Source organism: Somniosus microcephalus, chromosome 5, assembly GCF_052327205.1.
Source record: "Somniosus microcephalus isolate GS21.2 chromosome 5, FLI_Smic_1.0, whole genome shotgun sequence".
Taxonomy (NCBI): Eukaryota; Metazoa; Chordata; class Chondrichthyes; order Squaliformes; family Somniosidae; genus Somniosus; species Somniosus microcephalus.
Genome location: NC_140991.1, coordinates 190,466,232 through 190,489,832, shown reverse-complemented (window position 1 = coordinate 190,489,832; position 23,601 = coordinate 190,466,232). Strand labels below are relative to the sequence as shown.

Genomic DNA, 23,601 nt, shown 5'->3' with positions numbered 1-23,601 from the left:
AGACACCGGACTTAGGTACAGGTGGTGATAGAGAAAATCAAGTAGACAAGTGGTTCGGTGTAAGAAAACCAAAATTTTATTAAAAGCAGAATAAAACCATTTAATGAAAATTACTGGTATGAAAATACAGGCATAAACAATTACACTTATATGTGTAGGGGGTGGTGTGGTTGGCGCGAGCGCCCAGTCAGTTATGCTTCTGACTGTTTGCGAACGGTTCGAATCACTCCCACGCCCCTGGGTTCTAGACACCAGACTTAGGTACAGGCGGCGATACAGAAAAGACTCGAGTAGACAATTGGTTTGGATGTAAGAAAACCAAGATTTTATTAAGCAGAAAATAACACAGTCTTACGAGAAGTTACTGGTATAAAATTACAGGCAAATACAAAATAACTATACTTATACAGGGAATGGGGAACACACGGCACATCGAGGGAAAACAAACTATATTAACAATCCCCTTATCCTTATCCCACCCCCTATACCTAACTAGATTAAGCTATGAGGGGCCAGAATTCATGCTCACCGAGTCAAAATCTGCTGAGCTCAAACAATGTTGGGGCTTGGGGTTCGCTCTTTGTGCTCTCTGGGGCCTGCCGACGTCACGTGGTCTCGGGGCGCTGCAAGGGCGTCATCCAGGCAAAAGTACCCCAAGGTTAAAGTCTTTGCTTGGGTACTTTACCTCGCAGGGATGATGGTTCCTCTTCCTCGGGCGGCAGTTGGAGTTTGCATGAAGATAGTCGTAGGTCGGCTGAATTGAAGGCCCGATTATTCGAAGCGTTTTTCAATCTTCTCCCAATTCGTCTCGTCTCATCTCACCTCACCTCACCTCGCCTCGTCTCATCCCGCCTCGCCTGGCCTGGTTTGCCGGTGTTCACCTGATGCAATGCCGGGCGTCCCTGATGGGGTGGGGAAAGACATGGGCAGTGGCCAGGCGGCAAGCACGGGAGAGGAAAAAGAGCAGCAGCCACGAGGGCAAGGAGCAAGAGAGCGTCAGTCGCCGGTCGGCCTACAATTATACTCCTTCTGATGGCCCTTATCTGCGCGCCAAATCAGGTTAGTTTATTGTCCCAATCTTGGCGGGCTTGTTTAAATAATTGTAGCAATCTAAACTAACTGTTTTTAGATGGCTGTTGATCGCACCTAATAGCCTGATGTCTGAGCTATATTGTTATTAAGGCATCTTAATCGGCCTGTCCAGCCTCGATGGCTTCCTTAAGCTGTTTCTGATTATTTATGCAAACAACTTGATGGCCTCAAGTATAGGCCTAACTGGTTTTGCTCTGTCTATGATTTGGTTTAATGCATATTCGAAGTCCTGCTGTCTGCTTTTCAAAATACAAAAGTCCTTCTTCACAGAAACTGCATTTTAGGTTTCGATTTCCCCAAAAGCTGCTTGTGTCAGAGTCCAAGTTTTTAAAATCTTGCAGGCTTTTGGTCACGAGGTGCGGACGCCATCTTTGGGTACCCTTTTTAAAATGTCCACGCAGGGTCCCTTTTATTAATAGTAACCTTTGGGGAAATGTGGAAATTTTGCCAATCCTACATATGGGAATGGGGAACACACGGCACATCGAGGGGAAACAATTACATTAACAATCCCCTTATCCTTATCCCGCCCCCTATATCTAACTAGATTAAGCTATGAGGGGCCAGGAATTCATGCTCACCAATTCAAAACCTGTCGCTTAATTGGGTTGTTTTGAGGTCCGCTCTTGCTGTCCTTTGGGGTATTCCGTCGCCACGTGGTCTCAGGGCGCGGTGCTGGAGTTGTTGATGCGAAGCACCCTCCTTTTCCTCAGCTGCCATCGTCATCGAGTCATGATGGGTTCTCTTCTTCTCCCTCGGGCGGTCGTCGGCGGTAACACCACGGTCATGGGTCGGTTGGCGTTTTTTACCATTTAAAAGATTTTACTACCCATGCTTCGAACGCCAGTTTATTCATCACGGGCACTGCTACCCACTCTTTGAACGGCAGCTTATTCGTCACAACAGGGTTTTACTGTCCATGCACGCAATGCCAACTTATTCACCAAACATCAGCTTATAACTAGGCGTTTGGTTTTTCCCAATGCGTCTTTCACTGCCCTTCTCTGCTTTTATCAGTTTACCTTCTTCTTTGTCTTGTCTCGTCTCATTTGCCCGTTTGTGGCCTGTGTGTCCTGTGTGGGTTTGAACTCAGGTCTCGTTCTCCTCCCGCATTTGGCCCTGGTGTAATGGGCATCCTTGGTTGTTGAGCGGTGCGGGGAGCGAGAAGAGAGCCCGCCACGAGGCCAGGGCACGAGAACGAGAGGCAGCAGCAAGAGCTAAGGGCAAGAGCCAAGAGTCAAGAGAGCGATTACCACTGATGGGCCTACAATTATACCCGTTCTTCAACTCCTTATCTGCGCGCCAAATCAGGTCAGTTTTACTTTTGGCGGGCTCGTTTAAACTGATTACAGCCATTTATTTTAACGATTTGTGGAGTGGTTGTCTCCAGGTCTAATGGCCCCGATGTCCTGGTTGTTTGTCATGGATGAAAATTAATTGTCCCCATCCTGACTTGATGGCTACTGTGAGCTGTTACCAATTAAATATGCAGAAACCTAATGGCCACGATTTTAGGCCCATTCTAGCTTGATTTGTTTCAAGGCGAATGAATGCATATTCTGTGTTTACTTTGGCTGGCTGTCTCCACAGAGTCCTTCTCACAGATTCCTGCATTTTAAATTTCATCCCCAGGCCTGCCTGTCTGCAGAGCCCTGCTTTAAAATCTTGTTGGTTTGGTCACGAGGGTACAGAAGCCATTTTGGGTACACTGTTTTTAATAACTTGTCCGAACAGGGTCCCTTGATCTATAATTTCGAGGAGTGCGGAAATTTTGAGAACCCTAGACTTACACCTTTACTGCTTTTTCTGTTTCTCTCTGTCACCCTGTCTCTCCTTAACTTCTCCTTTACTCTCTGTACTCCTTATACTTTTCTTTCTTTCCCCTTTATTCTTCTCACTTTCCTCTTTTCTCCTCCTGTTTGTCATCCTTCTGTTTTATTGTGTGCTCTCTTCTTTTGTCTCTTCCTTTGCTTTCTGTGCTTTACTATTATACTTGTTTCTATTTACTCTTAATTCTTTTCACTTTCCCTTCTTTCTGGTAAGTGGGCCATTGAACAATGACTCCAGTGAGTGGTAGTAAGCATCATGTGATGTCTCCCAGAAATTGTAGTAGATTTTCAATGGAGACTGACTCTCGCACATTGCTTTTTGTGTCTTTACATTGACGCTTCTACACTAAGACACTGGAAGTGGTGTGTCAGCTGGGTAAGTGGTGATTGGGGGGGTGGCATGGGCATACCTGTAGATCAGAGGCCTGCTGAAATGTGTTGTGCTATTTGTATAGGAGGAGGGGAGTTGCGATATTTTTTGTAAATTTTATGTGCTACATGGTACATTTTATTTTTAGGCTGCGTATGGTGGGGTGGGTAAGAAACCATCAAGGTGCTTGTATCTTGGAAGAATTTGTTTTCCTGTAAAATGTCACTGTAGAACCCTGTTTTTGCTGGAATATGATTGGGAGAAAATTGAAACCAGCAAGAAAAGCTTTGCAAAGTATGATTGGTGAATAATGAAGCTGTTTCAAAAGTAAAAAAAAAAAAACGCTCGTTAGAAAGTCGAAACACAAAAGGGTAGAAAATCGTTTCGGGCGGTCGCACAAAACATGCGATATCGCATCGACTTCAATGGAGCTGAGTATTGGGTGGAACGTATAACAGGTGGCCGATGAGGCACCACCCATTTTGCGCGACCGACTAAGATGAATTTCTACCACAAAGACTTAACCAATTGATGAGGTAAAAGAAAACATACCGATATATCAACGGTCACAATGTAGATGAACTTGCACAAGAACCTTTATTATGATGGTAGCTTTGGATACGTCCATTTGGCAAAAATGAAGATGAGGGGAAATTGGTGTTTGCCATCAGTGAGTTGAATTTATGGTTGTACTGTAACAACATTTCCATTGGCAAAACTGTTTGTAAATCCACTACTGTGGGTTTGGAGAGGCCCTTTTCCAGAGCTAAATGTTCTAAGTTCAGTGCACTTTGGGCTAAATCTTATTTTTGCACCATGCATTGATACTAATGATGATATAAAGTGCAATTGAATGCGACATGGTAGAAAAATCAATTATGCTTGGCAACACACTGTACAATTTGACATAGCAAGGCGTTGTATTCACATTACAAAACATTGCTCCGATATAAGTTCATGTCAGAGAATCAGCATTAAAATCTAACTCTACGCCTGTTAATAAATCACCTTTACAGAATCAGACTGGTCAAGTGGATTGACCTTGTAAAACAGCATTTCATTTTTGGTTCTGTTTTTCTTGAAGTCAAAAGTCATGCATTAGTGGGATGTATTTTTCATTGGTTGATGTGTTATTTGTCAGTTCTTTGCATAGTATTCCTTCAATCCTTTGAAAAAGGAATACGACTAGTTTATTTTTAATTGACAGAACTGACAGCATGAGATTGAGTTCACCCAATTTCACGCAGTGTAGTACAACCCATGATAGTTTGCCTTTTATTTCACCCATGAGGAATATCTGCTTAAGCTGTGCGTAACTCTAAGCTGTACAGTTTGTTTTACTTGTGAAATGAAAGCTAGATTATAAGGGTGACCAGGCAGGTGGTTTTCTATTTACTTACAAGATGGTGTGGCCTACTTGACAGAGAATGTTAGGTCTGCAGTAAGCATACTGCATTCAGTAAAGCAAGTGGACATGTTGTAGGGAATGTGCTGACTTTCTGTGTAGCAGCTGCTTCTGGGTCAGTATGTTCATGCTTTCTATATGTCAATGATATTGTGGGACTGTGATTTGTTAACAGAGCACAACTATTCTGGCAAATATCCTACTAACCGTGGGAATATGCCAGAATCTGAATTGAAGCGTGTTTGCTTAAGCGCTGAGATGTTCACAACTAATTGGCTCAATTATGTTACATGGATGAACCATCATAGGATCCTCTGTGTTAGAATTATATAGTGCTTAAGATTGTCATCCTTTTCTCAGCGATCACATTTCTATTTCGCTTCATGCAATTGTGTAATTTCTAATGTGGATTTTACCGAGGTTCTTGTCATAGAGTCATAGCGGGAAAAATTGGGTTGCTTTGCACCTCCCGTTAGCGCCCTAAGAGGGCGTTGCCCACGCCGCCCGCGAAATTCAGCGGGAGGTTAGTGGCGGCGCTAACCGGTAGCGCCCCCCGGCACTGCGCCACCGGTGATGACATCATCGCCATGTGCAGCGCCCTGCTCGTGCCCCGGCCACGATCTTCGGGAGTGCCCCCTGACTTACAGCCGGACGCTATGTCCGACAGGGTCAGGGGGTCTGCCTGCTGCTGGGGAGGCGCAATTTAAGGGCGAGGTGCGGGGCAGCCATTTTTGTTGCTGGGCGCCTGCCATCACCTGCCTGCGCTCCCGTTCCCGTCCTCCTGAACCCCCCCTCCCCTGTGGAGTGCTGGCTGCGCTCCAAGAGCCCGGCACTTTTCTTGAGTGCCGGGCTGTTTTGCCGGCACTCCCGATCTCCGGGGGCCCAGCTGGGTCATGCTGCGCAAGGCCTCTCTGTTTCCACCACCCTCGTTGGCAGCGCATTCCAGGTCATCACCACTCGCTGCGTAAAAACGTTTTTCCTCACATCCCCCCTGTATCTCTTGCCCAAAACCTTAACTCTGTGTCCCCTAGTCCTTGTACCATCAAATAGTGGGAACAGCTTTTCCCCGTCTAGTTTATCCAAACCCGTCATAATCATGTACAGCTCTATCAAATCACCCCTCAACCTCCTTTGCTCTAATGAAAACAAATCCAGCTTCTCCAACATGTCCTTGTAGCTAAGATCCCCCATCCCGGAACCATTCTGGTAAATCCCCTCTTCACCCGCTCAAGAGACTTCACATCCTTTCTAAAGTGTGGTGACCAGAACTGGCGCAATACTGGACTTATATTTTTATTTTTGTTATCAGCATTTATTAATGGACAACAGATGTGTGTGAATTAATATAACATGATACCAGTGCAGCACTAATAGGACCGTAACTTTGAGGCACTCTGCACTTTGGAGCTGCTGATCTAACTGCGCTGCGCTGGGACCACATTATCGGCCCCTATATTGCCAATCATGTGGTATTAATTATGGCATCCCAAAGTATCTGGCCGACCCCAAAATGTACAGGCAGCGTAATACCATAATTTGGCAGCATCCCCAGTGCGTAGCGAATGATATGTTGGGAGTGCGCCAAGGTCATAGATCTCCTGTCCCATCCGCATATAAATGGTTGCTGACACTTAAAAGTTGGAAGGACCTTTTTGAGGGAATGGAAAGGAGGCCATGCTCGATCAACATCAGAATTTGTGCCCAGTGATAAAGTAGGCTGGATGACCCTAGTGTGAGGTCAGGACCACCCAAGAAACTTTTTTTAATACTTTTGCTGAGCAACTAGAGCACTCCAACCAGATTATGGAGCTTGGGCTTGATTAAAATACATACTGGGCCCTTGGTGATCCTGATTCCTGGTTTTTGCAGCATTTGGAGCCCCAACAGTGCTTTGAGCTCACAAGAAAGCGCTGGATGCAGAGCAGACCTTGGGCCTTTGTACCCGATAATGGCCCAGAAATTAGGATCGGCGGCTTGCCGCGCGTGCAAGCCCCCGATGTGCACTTACCCGGCGCGCTGACAGCTGAAGCCTGGGACTGCTTGGAATTCCTGTCACTGGCCCGGTTCAGCTGCCGGCGCGCTGTGCTTGCCTGATCCAGCGGCGTAGTTAGTGCGATGTGCCGGCTGGGATCAGGTGAGCACTGGACAGCCAATCAGGGGAGGGGAAACTTCATTCATGAGTTTGGTAGTGAGTACTGTCAAACTCATGAAAACTACGGGCGCCCAAAACACTACTTAAACTTTAAATAAAATTTTAAAAAACATCCCACTAATTAAATGAACTATAAATAACTTTAAAAAACTATTTTAAACAGTTAATCAAATTTTGAAAAAAATAATTTTTTAAGAAATCGGGTCTAAAAATAAACTTACCTTACTGTAAAGTCCTTAAAAACAATAACGCTGTGGAAAAAATGTTATAATTTTAAATAATAGACCACTTACCTTAAAGAATCAAGTCCTTACGTCTCCTTTTTACATTTCTAAAAAGTTCAGGCCCTTACACACGGACAAACCTGTCAAAAAGAAGGAAGTTCAACGCGTGCATGCAGAGTCCTGCGCGCACGCGTTGGACCTCTGAACCCCTTGGAGGAAATGCTGGTTTCCCGCGCATGCGCTGTGCATGCTGAAATCCGGCACTTCCAACGGGCCCATGCGTGAGCACCCCGTCCGTACTCACGCGTTGGGACCGGAATCACTGGCCCAATATGAGGAGCCAGCACCCAATGCAGTTCAGCTGAATGGACATCGGCTATTGCATTAACGGTGCATAGTGTCCTCATCACGTTACCAAAACGTGCTTTTTATAATAATTTTAAGTCTAAGCTATAAAGAAAAATGTATTGTTAGAATTCCTGTTTTATATATGCACATAGGTATTCAACTTGGCCAGTTTCTGGCAGAGCTTTACAGCAGGCTGTTCTTGTCTATCCAGGATGCTATTCATTGACCCCCAACCCCACAGTAAAATTTGAGCTAATATATAAGGCACATTTAAGCCTTCAGATACTACCACTAAGCACAACAGTTTATATAGAATAACTTGTACTTAGACAGTTCTATAGAGTGCTGCATAATTACTATTTTTTAGCAAATTTCGTTAATAAAATAGTCAGGTGTATACGGCATATTATGGCCACTCAATTTAGCTCATATGAATTGATTGGCCATAATTTGCAGCACACAGGCCTGAATGCATTGGTCCCAATTTCAAGCTTGCTGTGTGTGCAAACATGCCGCATCTATGAAGTGTGCTTGCTGTACAAAATGATATTATATTTTCTGATCACCACCGGGTGATGATGGCTCGTGAAAACCTGCAAAGAACCCAGTCACCAGGACTCTTCCCATAATGCACCGTACAATCATTTCTGGGGTGGGAGTGTCGTAAAACAGCAGGCAAAGTTATTGATAAAAGCAGGCTTTATCACAGTATTGGAATGAATTATAATTGTATGCAAGTAACCACACATGGAATTTTCTGTGATTCTTGCATTGTTAAATCTACAATTTTAGTTAAGATTTCTGTTTCAGGCTATTTTGGTAACTCATTTGTCCAAAGTTATTTTTGAAGGATTTGGGCAAATATATTTAATTACTGGAAGTATCATTTTTAATGCGGGCCTTCCAAATACCAAAAATAATGGGATTCCTATTGGAAGAAGTAGAAGAGCAGGAGGAAAGGATGGATGCCTGGGCAAGTGAGATTACACCTGAGATGGACTGCCCCTCACCATGAACCCATGTATATAGACAGAAGCACACCTATGTGAAGAAAATGATCTTTGTAGGCCTCAGCTCACTCAAGAAGCAGTGACAAAGTTGTGCCGCCTCCTGGAAACTGGTGTCTAAGCAAACTCCACCACAGGGACAGCACTGCCAGCGGCTGTCAATGTAACCACAGCCTTGAACTGTTGTGCCTCTGGTTCATTGCAAGCTGCCACAGGGAACATCAGCAACATCAAACAATCTGCAGTTAACATATGTAACCAGCAGGTGACTGATGCAATATTTAGTAAGGTAAGCAATCTCACCACTTGCTGCATGGAAAACCTGCATCAGAATGGTAGGGCAGCACATTTTTGACTGGGTTCCCTAAAATCTATGGTAGCATTGACAACACTCATGTGATCCTATAGGCTCCTGCTCACAATTCCTATACTTTCATGAACAACAAGGGCTTGTATTCCATCAAAATGTGTCTGTGATCAGCAACACAGGGTATTGCAAGTGAATACCAACTTCCCAGGTAGCCAAGATGATGCTGCCATTTTAATGCAGTCCACAGTGCCAGGATTATTCAAGCCATAACGATCAATCCTAGTTGACCAAGGCTACCATCTTGAGAACTGGCTCATGACACTTTTCAGACAACCACAAACATCAGCAGAGTGCAAATAGAATGAAGCCCATGCAATCATTAGGTTTATCACTAAACACACATTAAGCATCTTGAAGCTGCATTTCAGATGCCAGGACAGGGAGAAACCTATAATAAAGTCCTGCTAAGATTCGCAATCTGATCATTGTGTGTTGCGTGCTGTACAACTTTGCCATATAAAAAGGCACTGGAGCAGTGAAAGAGAAAGACATCCATACTCAGCTATGCCTGGAGTGGAGCCTCGCATAACCAGGCGCACAAATCAGGGCATCCACCAAAATTATGCTCAATGTCATTTTGTTTCTTCTCAGGCATCCACCAAAATTATGCTCAATGTCATTTTGTTTCTTCTCAAAACTGTGCTATAGTTGATGAGAGTCCCCAGAATTAATGTAATAAGAGTCAGAGGATAAGCCATCAACTACAGATTTGAGAAGAAACTAAATGGCCATGAACATAATTTTATATGTTTATATGCGAAAGTTGTGAACGTTTATATGCTGGTAACTTGTTTAGAAGTTCATAGTGCCAGACCCTGTTACATGCTTTGGAGAGGTCAAAGGCAATGACAAATGAATTACCCATTTTTTCAAAAGTACATTTCAGAGGTGTGTGACATTGACCAGAAGATCACCAGTAGGATAGCCATGCTGAAAATTATATTAATTATTATGGGTTAGTTTTCAAAATGATGAGTAAGTTCAGTTAAGAACAGCTTACATTACTTTAATAGTCTTGCTTAGGTCCAGAGACTGGAGGAATGGCAGGCATGGCTAGGATAGAAATCAATGTCAGTCATAGTGGGAGAACAGGAAGAAGCAATGGAGGGATTTTCTTTGCCAAGGCTGTTGTTGGAGAAGAAAAGTGAGCCAGAGAAGTTAGCTTTCTTTTAGGAAAGCTAGCAATGTACCATAAGGATACAAAAGGGATAGAATATAGGATTCACAGAAGTTTTAAGAGATAGCTTTGATAAATGACCAGAAGACTGGAGGCGCAGGAAGACAGTTGCTATTTAGTGAACATGCCCAGTCTAGTGCATTGAAAGGGAAACTTGTTGTGTATGTAACCTGTTCCACCTTAAGAGAGCTTAAGCCTGTTCCACCTTAAGAGATGTACTACTTTCTCAGGCTGCTGTAGACGTAATACCGGGGGTGAACACACCGGTATATAAGCACTGTGCAGTAATCTTGTATTCAGTATAGTCCCTACCTCCAACCAGTAAAGACCTGTTTTTATTGTTACTCATTAGTCTGTGTCTTAATTAACTAAATAATTCACAGACTTAACACTGGCGACGAGTCAGGTTCTTACCCTGCGGCAGTTATTCCACGGCGGTTGAAGAGAGGTTTCAAACCGCACCACCCCACTGGAAGCGACAGGCATTAGGACCCTGAAGCCTCCATCAGCTTGTGAACCGGAGTAGAAGACAGGGCTGGGGAAGACAGGTACAGGGCGATAGCGATCGGCAGATAAGGGCCGGGCCGCTTTGGAGTGCGAGGCGCAGCCGGGCCATCGATCGCAAGCACTGATAAGGGCCGGGCCGCTTTCAAGTGCGAGGCGCAGCCGGGCCATCGATCGCATCCGCTGATAAGGGCCGCACTCGGGCGATCGCGGCGAAGATAAGGGCCGCACTCGGGGGCTGAAGGGAGATGGCGTCGGGGGACGGGTGAAGACCGCCAAGCGCGGGAAAACCGCCATTTTGTGGGCGGAGGACGACGGCAAGAGCGGGAAGCCGCCATCTTGGATAGCAGTAAAAAAAAAAATCTGAGAAATTGCAAATCTGATAAAGTACTACAATGCCTAAACACGGGAATATTAGCACCTTTGATAGTGACCTCGAAGATTGGGCCATATATGTTGAAAGAGTAAAAAATTATTGTAAGGCCAATAAAATTCGTGACCAAGATAAAGCTCTAACATTATTAAATTTAATGGGTGCGAAGACATACGGGCAATTGAAACACCTGTTATCACCAGATGAACCGGCGGATAAGACGTTCGATGAGATTGTTACTGTCCTGAAAGATCATCTAAACCCCACGCCGCTGATGCTAGCGGAGCGATTTAAATTTTATGACAGAAGGCAGCTACAGCATGAAAGCAATGCTGAATATTTGCTGGAATTGCGTAAATTAGCGAAATATTGCCAGTTTGGAACGGGACTGGCAGATGCACTATGAGACAAATTTGTGTGTGGTTTATTTAAACAGGATACACAAAAGCGACTGCTCGAGGAGAATGAGCTGACGCTTGAGAAGGCGGTCACTATGGCAGCAGCACACGAAGCCGCAGCGAGAGGCACGGCAGTAATGCAGCTACGGTCACCGGAGCTCAGTGCACACAAATTGGGTGTGAGTTCTGGCAAATGTTATCGTTGTGGAAAGACAACGCATGATCAGAACCAGTGTTGGTTTAAAAACCAAGAATGTAGAACTTGTGGTAGGCTTGGACATATAGCTAGAGTATGCAGGTCAGCGAAGAAGACCAGCAACAAGAAGTCACCGCAAGGGAAATACGCAAAGGTACACAAGGTGGCCGAACAGGAGTCCGATTCAGACGCAAGCAGTATTGAACTGGCTAGCTTAAGGGTACTCAACGTTGGTAAGGGTGCAGACCTCCAGACAATTTGGGTTACTCTTCAGATAGAAGGAGTCCAAGTAAAAATGGAATTGGACACTGGATCGGCATTGTCGGTCATGAATAAGAAAGATTACAGAAGGTTATTCCAACATATTCCCCTACAGGATACGGAGATTATATTGACAACCTACACGGGGCAGAGAGTGTACCCCATCGGGACAATAAAGGTTGCAGTGGCCAACAAGGGCGAAGGAAGTCAAATAATGGACTTATATGTGCTACCGGAGGGAGGTCCACCACTACTAGGCCGGGAGTGGTTTAGAAACATAAATATGGACTGGCATTCGCTAAAAGCCATAAAGAGTGAGAACTCGGTGCAGATAATCAGCCCAGACTCTAGAACTGATGATGGTAAGACCAACCCATGTGCAAAAGACAAAGTTTCAGCACAGAATTCCACTGAGCAACAACAACATAGTTTAACAGAGAATTCTGAGTCTGTCAAGTCTACTGATATGCACATTTTTGAGGGACACTGGGCTCGAACTCAACTCCATTTCAAACTACAACAGCAATTAGAACAAATGATTCGCCGTTTTGAGCAAGAGATGAATGAAATAAAAAAGTTCTTTGTTACAGAGTGGGAGAATCTGGAAAGTCAACAGAAGCAACTGATGGAGAAAATGGAGCAGGAGCACACCAACCATCTGCGCGAGGAGGCCGAACGAATCAAAGCTGATTCAGGTTCTGAAGGTGCGTGCCATGATCTGGTGTCAGAAGAATTAACGGTCAGCCAACTCCTTCATATGCTGAGGGACAAGACTCTGAAATGGGAAAAACTTGAACACGAGCTGCGATCTTCAAAGGAAAAGGGTTCGGAGCTCTCAAAAGTAATTGAGATGGCTGATGTGACGACACAGACTGAAACGACTGCAACAGAGCAGCCATTGGATGCCAAAAGTACGCTGACTCACGTCAATTTAGAACAACAGACCGCTGAAACAGCTGCTCCAGTAGAGGGATTGCATAGTTCGATCAATCAATCTCCAAAGGAAGTTGAAGTATTAAAATCACAAATGAGGTCACTAGTAAACGACTTGCTGAAAGCCCAGAAAAAGCTGGATGCAGAGGTACACATGAAGAAGTCTCTTCAGGAAAGATGTCTGGATTTGGAACAAGAGCTGGCTAACGTCCAGCTGGGTATGGAGGAAATAGACGACCCTCTCACTGGTCTAGCTCAGGACGACACCGAATATTACCATGACCTGGTGGACGACACCGAATATTACGATGTCCTGTCCTGCCCAGCTTGTAACTTCAACTCCCAAAGTGCAGAAATCATGGAGGAGCACCAAAAGTCTACGGAACATCGGGAGAAGCTGGCTCTACGACGGAAACAGGAGGAAGAGAAGGAGGAACTGCGCATGCAGCTGGCAGCTGTGGCAGCTGACAATGGAGCCCAGAGAGTCTCCAAGAAGCAGAAAAGGAAAAGTAAAAACAGAAGATGACCCATCTGAATCATTATCACCTCTACCAGATCACACACGTGGTCCCTCCGAACGGAGCCAAATCAGTTCGGAAGTTCAAGCTGTTAAATCCATGAAAGGACTATTGAATGAGTAACGTGAACCGACTACACCACAGAGATTGAATCTGTGAACTGTTTTCCGCAGAGACTGAATCTGTGATATGTTACGTTAAACATGAAGTTATATATGTATATATGTTATTACGTTATGTTAAATGGGGGGGATGACTATAAAGCTAAGAAGGGAGGAGTGTTGTGTATGTAACCTGTTCCACCTTAAGAGAGCTTAAGCCTGTTCCACCTTAAGAGATGTACTACTTTCTCAGGCTGCTGTAGACGTAATACCGGGGGTGAACACACCGGTATATAAGCACTGTGCAGTAATCTTGTATTCAGTATAGTCCCTACCTCCAACCAGTAAAGACCTGTTTTTATTGTTACTCATTAGTCTGTGTCTTAATTAACTAAATAATTCACAGACTTAACAAAACTGTGCTCTTGGCACAAGTAATTCTCAGCTAAAGTACTCCCTACCAAAAAAGTCTAAAAAGATAAAACAATTGAAAGGCATGCCTTTTCTGTTTACTTGAATCAAAAGCAGCCCCATGGAAAACTGTCCTATCGAGTCTCCTGGTCACAAAAGATTTACTCAATGTGCTCAGATCAAGACTTCATTTAGCCTGTCCCTCATTGGCCTTCACTGATCTGAGAAACGATCCTGGAAGTGAATGGAGATGTTTCTGTAACTTTCTTTTGCAGACATCATAGGGGAAAGGCGCTAAAAGTTAAAGTGTGTTCCTTGTTACTCCCTGTCCACAAAAGTGTACAACTTTTACTGGTGCCAAAATAAAATATCCATTACCAGGGCCTTCCTTACAGGGAAAAATCAGAAGGTGACTCACCTTGGCCTGCTCTCATGCACCTTCTACCAGCTGCATATCGAATAGCTTTACCAGAAGCAGCAATGTAGGGATAAGACCAGATGTAAGTGTATCAGAAGATCCAGCTGATCTGCTGACATTCCAGATAATTTTATTGCATGAAAACCTCACAGTCTTAGCAGGGAATTAAACATTTTATATATCAATGCCAGATAAATATTTATAATATTGCAGACATTAAAACATTCCAATGTTATTTCCATAGGGAAGTGAGTGACTCAGAGGGTTAGAACACTGCCCTTTGACCTCTGGCATCTTAATTTAAATCCAGCTCGGACTGATGGATCAAAGTCTGTTCCCTGTGCCAGCTGGAAGGATTCTCAGTTAATTGAGATTGGGCAGCCTCAACCCAATTGCAATAGACATGAGTACACAGCACCAAACGGACTATAATTCAGCACTAACCGACATTTAATTGGCAGCCTTATTCAGAGAGGCCACAAGAATGTGTGGTGTGGGAAATGGAAATGTGATATGTACGCAGCAGGGGTGCTGAGGTTAAGGCAGGTTGCTGGGCAGAAGAGACTTAGCTTTACCTCACATCCAAACTTTTTTATACTTGACCACAGAGTGATTGACGCTAGCATTTTGTGCTCAAAATAGAACAGGTGGTTCTTTGGTAGCATTAATATTTCTAAAAAATGTAACTGCCTTCTCTTCCCTCTGCCCCCCAAAAATGTACTTCCAATCGGTACTCAACGAGCTACGTGTCTGAACATGCAGCAAACATATTTTGACAAATGCATGTTCCGACTGAAACAAGTATTGTTGTGATACTGAATACAGTTATACTGTCGCAATAAGCATTATGTTTTATTTATGCTAATCAGAATCACAAGGAGGGAAAGAAAAGCAAAGTGAAGTCAGCTGGCCAAATTGTTGTCTCACATCTGAGCCATGTGTTGTGGTAAAAAAAAATCCCATCACATTTCAATGTTAATATCTCCTGGAAAGTGACCAGCATTTTTTTTTTTACAGGCCAGCGCATACATCCCAGAAATTAATGTTGTTAACTTGTTCAGTTATTTTTCTTTAATACCATTCCTTTGACTCAGTTCGTTTTCAATTAATATTAAAACAACAATACTTTGGGAAATAATTGAAACCACCGTGTTATTTAGGTCTGTAACCATTTTATATTCTTGGCAGCCGACAGAGAGTAGTACTGTGCCTTGTGGCAAGAAGCAAACAAATGTACGGGTTTGCAGTGGTATATAAACACACTGCTGCTCATTAGTATGTATTGTGATTTCCTGCTCATTTGCATACTTTTCCCTCAGAATGTAAAATCTCATTTCAGTCGAATCATCAGAGACTTGGAATCGCTCCTACTTTCAGATTTGAACTCACCCCAGGGTAGTGAGCAGCCTGCATAGCTTTATCAGCAGAGATCAGCTTGTCTGTCAGTATACCTCAAATGAGTTATGCTCCTCTGAGCATAACCATCCAAAATATTTTATTTTCCTCTGGTCCATGGATTAATCAGAAATGGACGTCTGTGCTATTATTCATTCTCTGGCGCTGTCGATAACTGCATGAGATTGTGCGCTTTTTAAAGTGGTTGCTGAAACAGTTTGTTGAGTTTTTTTTCCAGTTTTGGCTGCTGTCTTTAGTCTGACACGGAATGCAAAAACACAACACATGAGCATAGCAAAGTAAATGTTGACTTATGTCTCTTCTCTGCAGGCGGCACATGCCAAAGCAACGCGCTTCCTGCCTTAATGCGGCCGCCAGTCCCAGCTATGCAGCCGGCCTTGGATGTTAAACCATTTCTTCCATTCCCACTGGACACTGCTGCTGCGGTCAGCCTTTTCCCCAATTTTAACGCGGTGAGTTCTTGGTTTCTATTCTCTGTTGTTGAGCAGAGCTAACTTTGAGGGGGTCGTGAAAATATTCCAATGCTTGCTTTAATATTTCAGAAAGAGCAAGGGATGCAGTGCATGATGAGTTCTTTAGAATATGTCCGTTGTAAAGAAGTTTATGTTCTCAGAATGTTTTTAATTATACTTGGCGATAATGCTACATCTTGAGTTTAAGCTGCATATGGTACAACTGTCGCTGTTGCAGAACCTGTTTTCAGTCATTCTCTAGCGTTTGGATATAGCATATAAAGCAAAGTCACTTCCTATATGAAAAGCATATTTTTTGCTGTGTGGTTTTTTGATTTTTACTGAAAAATGTTCTCTAAAGAGTAAGTTGCATTGAAATCTCAATGTGTATTATGTACATACCATTCAAACACGAAACAATAGTGTTGTGTGCTTTGACCCCTGAGTGCAAAATATCTTTTTGCAGCTTGAAAATATCCACATGCTTTCTAACATATTACAGCTGTAAGAATGACTTTCTATAGCTCTTTATTACAAAATATTGTAAGACAGAACTAAAGCAAGCTACCGAATTCGCAATATATCTACATATACTGTTTGTCAAAACTGGTAATAGTTCCACCCCACCACATTTTGGGCACAGTATCAACTCGTACTTCAGACCCTTGGCAGAAGTAACGGTGAGGCTATCAGCGCTCACCATTATTAAAGAGTAAATTGAACAGCAACTTTGGTGAGTGCACATGGGCATTTAAACATGGTAATCAGAAAGTTGCTATCTGAGCTGCCCTGCTCCTCTGGAAGCTTCGCTATAACAGTACCTCACCAAGAGACATGGCATTGAAACACATGGAAGGGCATGAGGTTGCGGTACTTACATGATAGCTACCCACTAAACTCACCAGTAAAGGTTATGGCTTGTCAATTTCAGTGTAAGTAAATTTTCAACGATGTGAGAAGTATTAATTACTACCAAACAACCTCTCTGGCACTGAAAAACAACTTTTATAAGTGTGGAGTCTCATTCCTTCAGATTTTAATTATTGTTAGAGATTTAAAAAAATAAAAAGTTAATATTTTTTTAAAACATTTTGGGCTGGAAATTCAGTTGGCTTTGCGCCCAGTTTTCGCCCAAAGAGGGCTTTTGCGCCAGTAGGGGTGGTAGCGCTGATATTGAGCGCTGCGGTAGTGGCGGCGGTAGCCGGTAGCGCTGCGCCGGCACCGATGACGTCATCGGTGTGCGCAGTGCCCCGGTTCCACCCCGCTACCGCCCCGACCCCCATCTTCAGTAGCGGCCGCCTCTTCCGTGGTGGTCGCTAATAACATTCGGAGACCGGGTCGGTACTGCAGCCTTAGTGGGGCGCTTTAAAGTGGAGGTGCGGCCGGCCGCTTTTTTGGCGGCCGCCTGGCTGCACCTCCTTCCCCGGCCTCCTCCACCCCCCCCCGCGGCATTGCCGGCTGCTTTCCGCGAACCCGGCACTTCACCGTGGTGCCGGGCTCATTTGCCGGCTCTGTCCAGTGGCGATCTACCCGTTGCAGGCACGTCCCCCTTAAGAGAAGGAGGAGGCCTGCAGTACTGCAGCCTGCCGCTCCGCAGCGGGTGGCGCAGTGGCGCCTAGAGCGCTGAAATTCAGTTTCAGCGCCCCAAGCGGGGGCGGGCACACCCTGGAATAGCGCCCGGTTCCGACTTGGGGCGCAAAAACTGAATATCTGACGGGCGCAACTGGCTCCGCGCCCAGCGGTAAATTCTGGGCGCAAGCGAGCTGGCGGGGCTATACCTAATTTCTAGGCCTTTCTTTCTGTATCTTTTAACTCACTCTCTTAAACCCATCTTTTTTCCCTCTCTTTATTTTGCTTTCTCTACTCAATTTGTCATTGAATTAAATATTCTAACTTACACTTCCTGGTTCAGACACTGCGCTGCTATTTAATGATTCTTTAATCTGAAAGAAAAAAGAAAGACTTGCATTCATATAGCGTCTTTCATGACCTCAGGACGCCTGAAAACACTTTACAGCCAATGAAGTACTTTTGAAGTGTAGTCACTGTTGTAATGTAGGAAACGTGGCAGACAACTTATGCACAGCAAGCTCCCACAAACAGCAATGTGATAATGATCAGATAATCTGTTTTATTTAGTGATATTGATTGAGGGATAAATATCTGCCAGGACAACAACAACAACAACTTGAATTTATATAGTGCCTTTAACATAGTAAAACATCCCAAGGGCCTTCACAGGAGCGTTATCAAACAAAATTTGACTCCAAGCCACATAAGGAGATATTAGGTTAGATGAGAGGTAGGTTTTACGGAGCGTCCTAAAGGAGGAAAAAGAGGTGTAGAAGATTAGGGAGGGAATTCTAGAGCTAAGGGCCTTGGCAGCTGAAGGCATGGCTGCCAATGATGGAGCGATTAAATTCGGGGATGCACAAGAATTGGAGGAGCGCAGATATCGTGGAGCTTTGTAGGGCTGAAGGAGGATACAGCAATAGGGAAGGGCGAAGACATGGAGGAATTTGAAAACAAGAATGAGAATTTTTAAATTTTGAGACGTTGCTTAACCGGGAGCCAATGTAGGTCAGCGAGCATAGAGGTGATAGGTGAATGGGGCTTGGTGCGCGTTAGGATATAGGCAGCAGACTTTTATATGAGTTTAAGTTTATGGAGGGTGGAAGTTGGGAGGCTGGCTAGGAGTGCGTTGGAATAGTCAAGTCTAGAGGTAACAAAAGCATGGGTGAGGGTTTCAGCAACAGATGATCTGAGATGGGTTGGGCGATGTTACGGATGTGGAAATAGGTAGTCTTAGTGATGGTGCTGATATGTGGTCAGAAGCTGACCTCTGGGTCAAATTCAACATCATGGTTGCGAACAGTCTGGTTCAGCCTCAGACAGTTGCCAGGAAGACGGATGGAGTCAGTGGCTAGGGAACGGAGTTTGTGGCGGGGACCGAAGACAATGGCTTCGGCCTTCCCAATATTTAGTTGGAGGAAATTTCTGCTCATCCAGTAATGGATGTTGGACAAGCAGTCTGACATTTTAGAGACAGTGGAGGGGTCGAGAGAAGTGGCAGTGAGGTAGAGCTGGGTGTTGGCAGTGTACATGTGGAACCTGACATTCTGTTTTCGGATGATATTGCCGCAGGGCAGAATGTAGATGAGAAATAGGAGGGGGCCATGGATAGGTCACTGGGGTCACCAGAGGTAACAGTGTGGGAGCGGGAAAAAAACCAATTGCAGGTGATCCTCTGGCTGTGATTGGATAGATAAGCATGGAACCAGGCGAGTGTGGTCCCACCCAGCTGGACGACGGAGGAGAGGCATTGGAGGAGGATGGAGTGTCAAAGGTTGCAGACAGATCGAGAAGGGATAGTTTAACACGGTCACAGTCACCTGGGTGAACGGGACTTGGTGCAAGTTAGGATATGGGCACCAGAGCTTTGGATAAGCTTAATCATTTGTTACTTTGATAAGAGCCGTTTCGGTACTGTGGCAGGGGTGGAAATCTGATTGGAAACTCTACCCCAACAGTATGTTTCAACCTCAACCTGAGGTTCATTTACACTACAACTTTGGCATCAGGGCAAAGCAGTTTCTACTTCACATCAACAGACTAGTTGCAGTGTAAACTTAGATTTGGAGCTGGCCGAACCCAGCAGAGTATCAGGGCTTGATTTTAACAGCCCTGAGGAGGCAGGTTGGCAGCGAAAATCGGAAAAAATGGCTTCAGACTGCCAACCCACCTCCATCCCGCCCCCACCCGATTTTTATGAGTGTCGGGTCAGCCGCTCCCAAACTGACCTGGCTGGAACCTGTGGGACAGGTAGTTCAGGCAGTTAAGAACCTATTACCTGCCTTGCTAATTCCATTTTTATAGTGGTTTCCCATTTTCGTGCTTCTGGCTCCTGTTTCCTGTCTTGTCAGAAACAGTTCAGCTGCAAGGAGACGAGTTGCTGGAGGACATGATATGTAGTCAATTGGTGCAGAACTTTAAAAGCGTTCCTGTAACATGGCTGACATTCAAATGCAACAACTTTGTTGTTGGAGGTTTGGGATGAGATTTTGCAAATTTACTGACCTTGACTGTTCAGGCAGACAGCCACCTGCAATGTGACCTGATAGATTCTTGACAGATCGCAAGTTCCGGTTCTTCACGCATGCACTTCACGCACAAAAACCCAGAACTTGCACAGCCCTTACGGGCAGGTATACACTTCATATGCGCCCGTAGGGACCGCAAATTATGGGCCAATATCTGCAGGACATCCGGGAAACCCATCCTTCTGGGTTTCCCATCCAGAAATCCTCCTCCCTGCTCTGAATGTGCCTCCTCATGAATATCAGGGCCAATGTTTCAGTTCTCACTTTAATTTAAGCGTTTAGAAAATATGCCACTAAAACGGTGGCTCTTGTCACTGGCAGGCTTTATGCACAATGCAGACCAAGGTACTGTGGCTCAGAAGGCTGTTCAAGGTGGGGGGAAGAGCAGAATAGAAATGTGGTAGTGATAGGGGACTCTATAATTAGAGGGATAGATAGCGTCCTCTGCAGCCATGAACGAGAATCTCGAAGGGTGTGTTGTCTACCAGGTGCCAGGGTAAGGGATATCTCACAGCTGCTGGACAGGAACTTGGAAATGGAGGGGGTAAATCCGGTTGTTGTGGTCCATGTTGGAACAAACGACATAGGTAGGAACAGAGAGAAGGTTCTGCTGAAAAAGTTTCAGGAGATAGGCTCTAAATTAAAAAGCAGGACCTCAATGGTAATAATCGCTAGGTTATTGCCTGAGCCACGTGCAAATTGACATAGAAGCAGACAGATCAGGAGAATTAATCGTGGCTAAAGGGCTGGTGTGGGAAAGAGGGGTTCCTTTTCATGGGACACTGGCACCAGTTCTGGGACAGGAAGGAGCAGTACCGATGGGACGGGCTCCACCTGAACCGGGATGGGACATGTGTCCTAGCGGAAAGGGTAAATAGGGATGTGGCAAAGGCTTTAAACTAGTAACAAGGGGGGAGAGAGATCTACAAGAAACATAAACAGCCTAAATATAAACAAAACACGAAACGTGAGCATAGGAAAGAATAAAGTAAGAGAGGACATTGATGGCAAGAGAGCAAATGGAGTTGTAGAACAGGAGTCTAAAAAGATGGTTAAACATAAAATGAGAAGAAATTCTATTAAAAATGAGTTAAACTGTCTGTACAGCAATGCACACAGTGTCCGAAATAAAACAGGAGCTGAAAGCAATCATGCATTGGGAGGAACCAGACATAGTAGGGATTACTGAGACATGGCTACAGAAAAATCAGGACTGGGAATTAAACATTGCAGGGGTATAACATATTTAGAAAAGATAGAGGGGGGAAAAAGGGGGAGGTGGTGTAGCTGTACTTATTAGGGATAACATAATGGCAGTAGAAAAAAGGGAAGTAGATATCAGCAAGACAAAAATAGAATCCATATGGATAGAGATAAAAGATAATAAAGGATCAATCACACTAATAGGCATAGTCTACAGACCACCTAATAGTGGAAGGGAGGTGGAAGAAGAACTATACAGACAAATTAGAGAAATTTGTAAAAAACGTAGAGTAATAATCATGAGGGATTTCAACTACCCCGATATTAATTGGACAGAAGAGGTAGGTAAAGAGGATAAGGGAATGGAGTTCCTACAATGTCTACAGGATTCCTTTCTAACCCAATATGTAAAAAGCCCAACAAGGGAGGATTCGCTATTGGATCTAGTTATGGGGAATGAGCTAGAGCAGATAGGAGAAGTAAAAGTAGGGGAACATATAGGCAATAGTGACCATAATATAACATGCTTTAAGATGACAATAGAGAAGGACGTAAGAATGACAAAAACCAAGTTAGTAGATTGGAGATTTTGAGGGGCTGAGAATAGAACTTGGGAAGATAAAATTGGCAACAGTATTGGCAAACAACGATATAGAACAACAATGGGAAACATTTAAAACGCTGTTCAACAGAGTGTAGGAAAAATATATTCTGCTAAAAGGAAAGAACAAACTAAACACTAATGAGACTCCATGGATGAATAAAGCCATAAGGAAACAATTGAGGGTAAGGAAAGTGGCATACATTAAGTATATAGACAGCAGAGGAGTGCATGATAAGAGAGAATACAAAGGGATTAGAAGAGAAGTCAAAAAAACAATTAGGAAGGCAAAGAGGAACTATGAAATTCAATTATCAAGGAACATAAAACAAAATAGTACAATATTTTACAAGCCCATTAATAAAAAAAAGGAAGGTTGGGATGGGAATAGGGCCATTAAGGGATGGACAGGACAATACCACAGGTAACGATAGGGAGATGGCAGAAATAGTAAATCATTATTTCACTTCAGTATTTACCAGGGAGATAGAACAGGTGGATATGACATTGGATGATGAGATGAGTAATGAGATAAGTGCATTTAAAATAAAAAAGGGGATATATTAAATAAACTAATCAAACTCAAGGAGGATAAAAACCATACATTTTTAAAGAATCTAGGGAAGAGATAGCAGAGGCATTACTACACATATTTAATAATTCATTAGAAAAACGTGTAGTGCCAGAGGACTGGCGGATAGCTAAAGTAATACTGATATTTACAAAGGGGGATAGAACATGTCCAGGGAATTATAGACGAGTCAGCTTAACAATGGTAATGCAGTAGATGTAATTTATCTAGATTTTCAAAAGGCCTTTGATAAGGTACCACCACAGACCCAATTCACATATGGACCGGGGTCAAGCAAGGCTGTGTCATCGCACCAATGCTCTTCTCAATCTTCCTGGTTGCAATGCTCCATCTCACCCTCAGTAAGCTCCCCACTGGAGTGGAGCTAATCTACAGAACAAACATCCAGTCCAGATCCAAGGTCGTCCAATCCTGTGTCATCGAATTACAGTATGCAGACGACGCTTGTGTCAGTGCACACTCTGAGGTCGAACTCCAAACCATCATCAACACCTTCACCGAAGCAGACGAGAGCATGGGTCTTACACTAAACATCTGTAAGGCAAAGGTCCTCTACGAACCTGCCCCTGCCACACAGTACTGCTCCCCGATTATCAAAATCCATGATGAGGCCTTGGACAACGTGGACCACTTTCCATACCTCGGGAGACTACTGTCAATAAGGGTAGACGTCGATGATGAAGTCCAACACTGCCTTCAGTGTGCCAGTGCAGCCTTCGGTCACCTGAGGAAGAGAGTGTTTGAAGACCAGGACCTCAAACCCAGCACCAAGCTCATGGTCTACAGAGCAGTAGTGATACACTCCCTCCTGTATGCTTCAGAGACATGGACCATGTACAGCAGGCACCTCAAAGCACTGGAGAGGTAACACGAACGCTACCTCCGCAAGATCCTGTAAATCCATTGCAGGATAGGCGCACCAATGTCAGTGTTCTCGCTCAGGCCAACATCCCCAGCATCGAAACTTTGACCATGCTCAATCAACTCTGATGGACGGGTCACATCATCCGCATGCCCGCTACGAGACTCCCAAAACAAGCGCTCTACTCGGAGCTCCGACACGGCAAGAGAGCCCCAGGTGGGTAGAGGAAATTCTTCAAGGACACCCTCAAAACAGCCTTGAAAAAGTGCAACATCCCCACCGACACCT

At 44.3% G+C, this 23,601-nt stretch overlaps 1 protein-coding gene across 3 annotated transcripts in view; it reads left to right on the top strand.

Moving 5' to 3' along the window:
• Positions 1–23,601, top strand: part of LOC147117492 (zinc finger protein 385D-like) — an 885,325-nt gene that overhangs the window by 114,972 nt on the left and 746,752 nt on the right. For all 3 annotated transcript variants that reach the window (XR_015078456.1, XM_085988518.1, XM_085988517.1), the window contains exon 2: positions 15,813–15,955. Coding sequence is in view for 2 of the 3 variants with exons in the window: in XM_085988518.1 (XP_085844644.1) it covers positions 15,813–15,955 (143 nt within the window). In the remaining variant the exon portion in view is untranslated. The remainder of the gene's footprint in view (positions 1–15,812; positions 15,956–23,601) is intronic.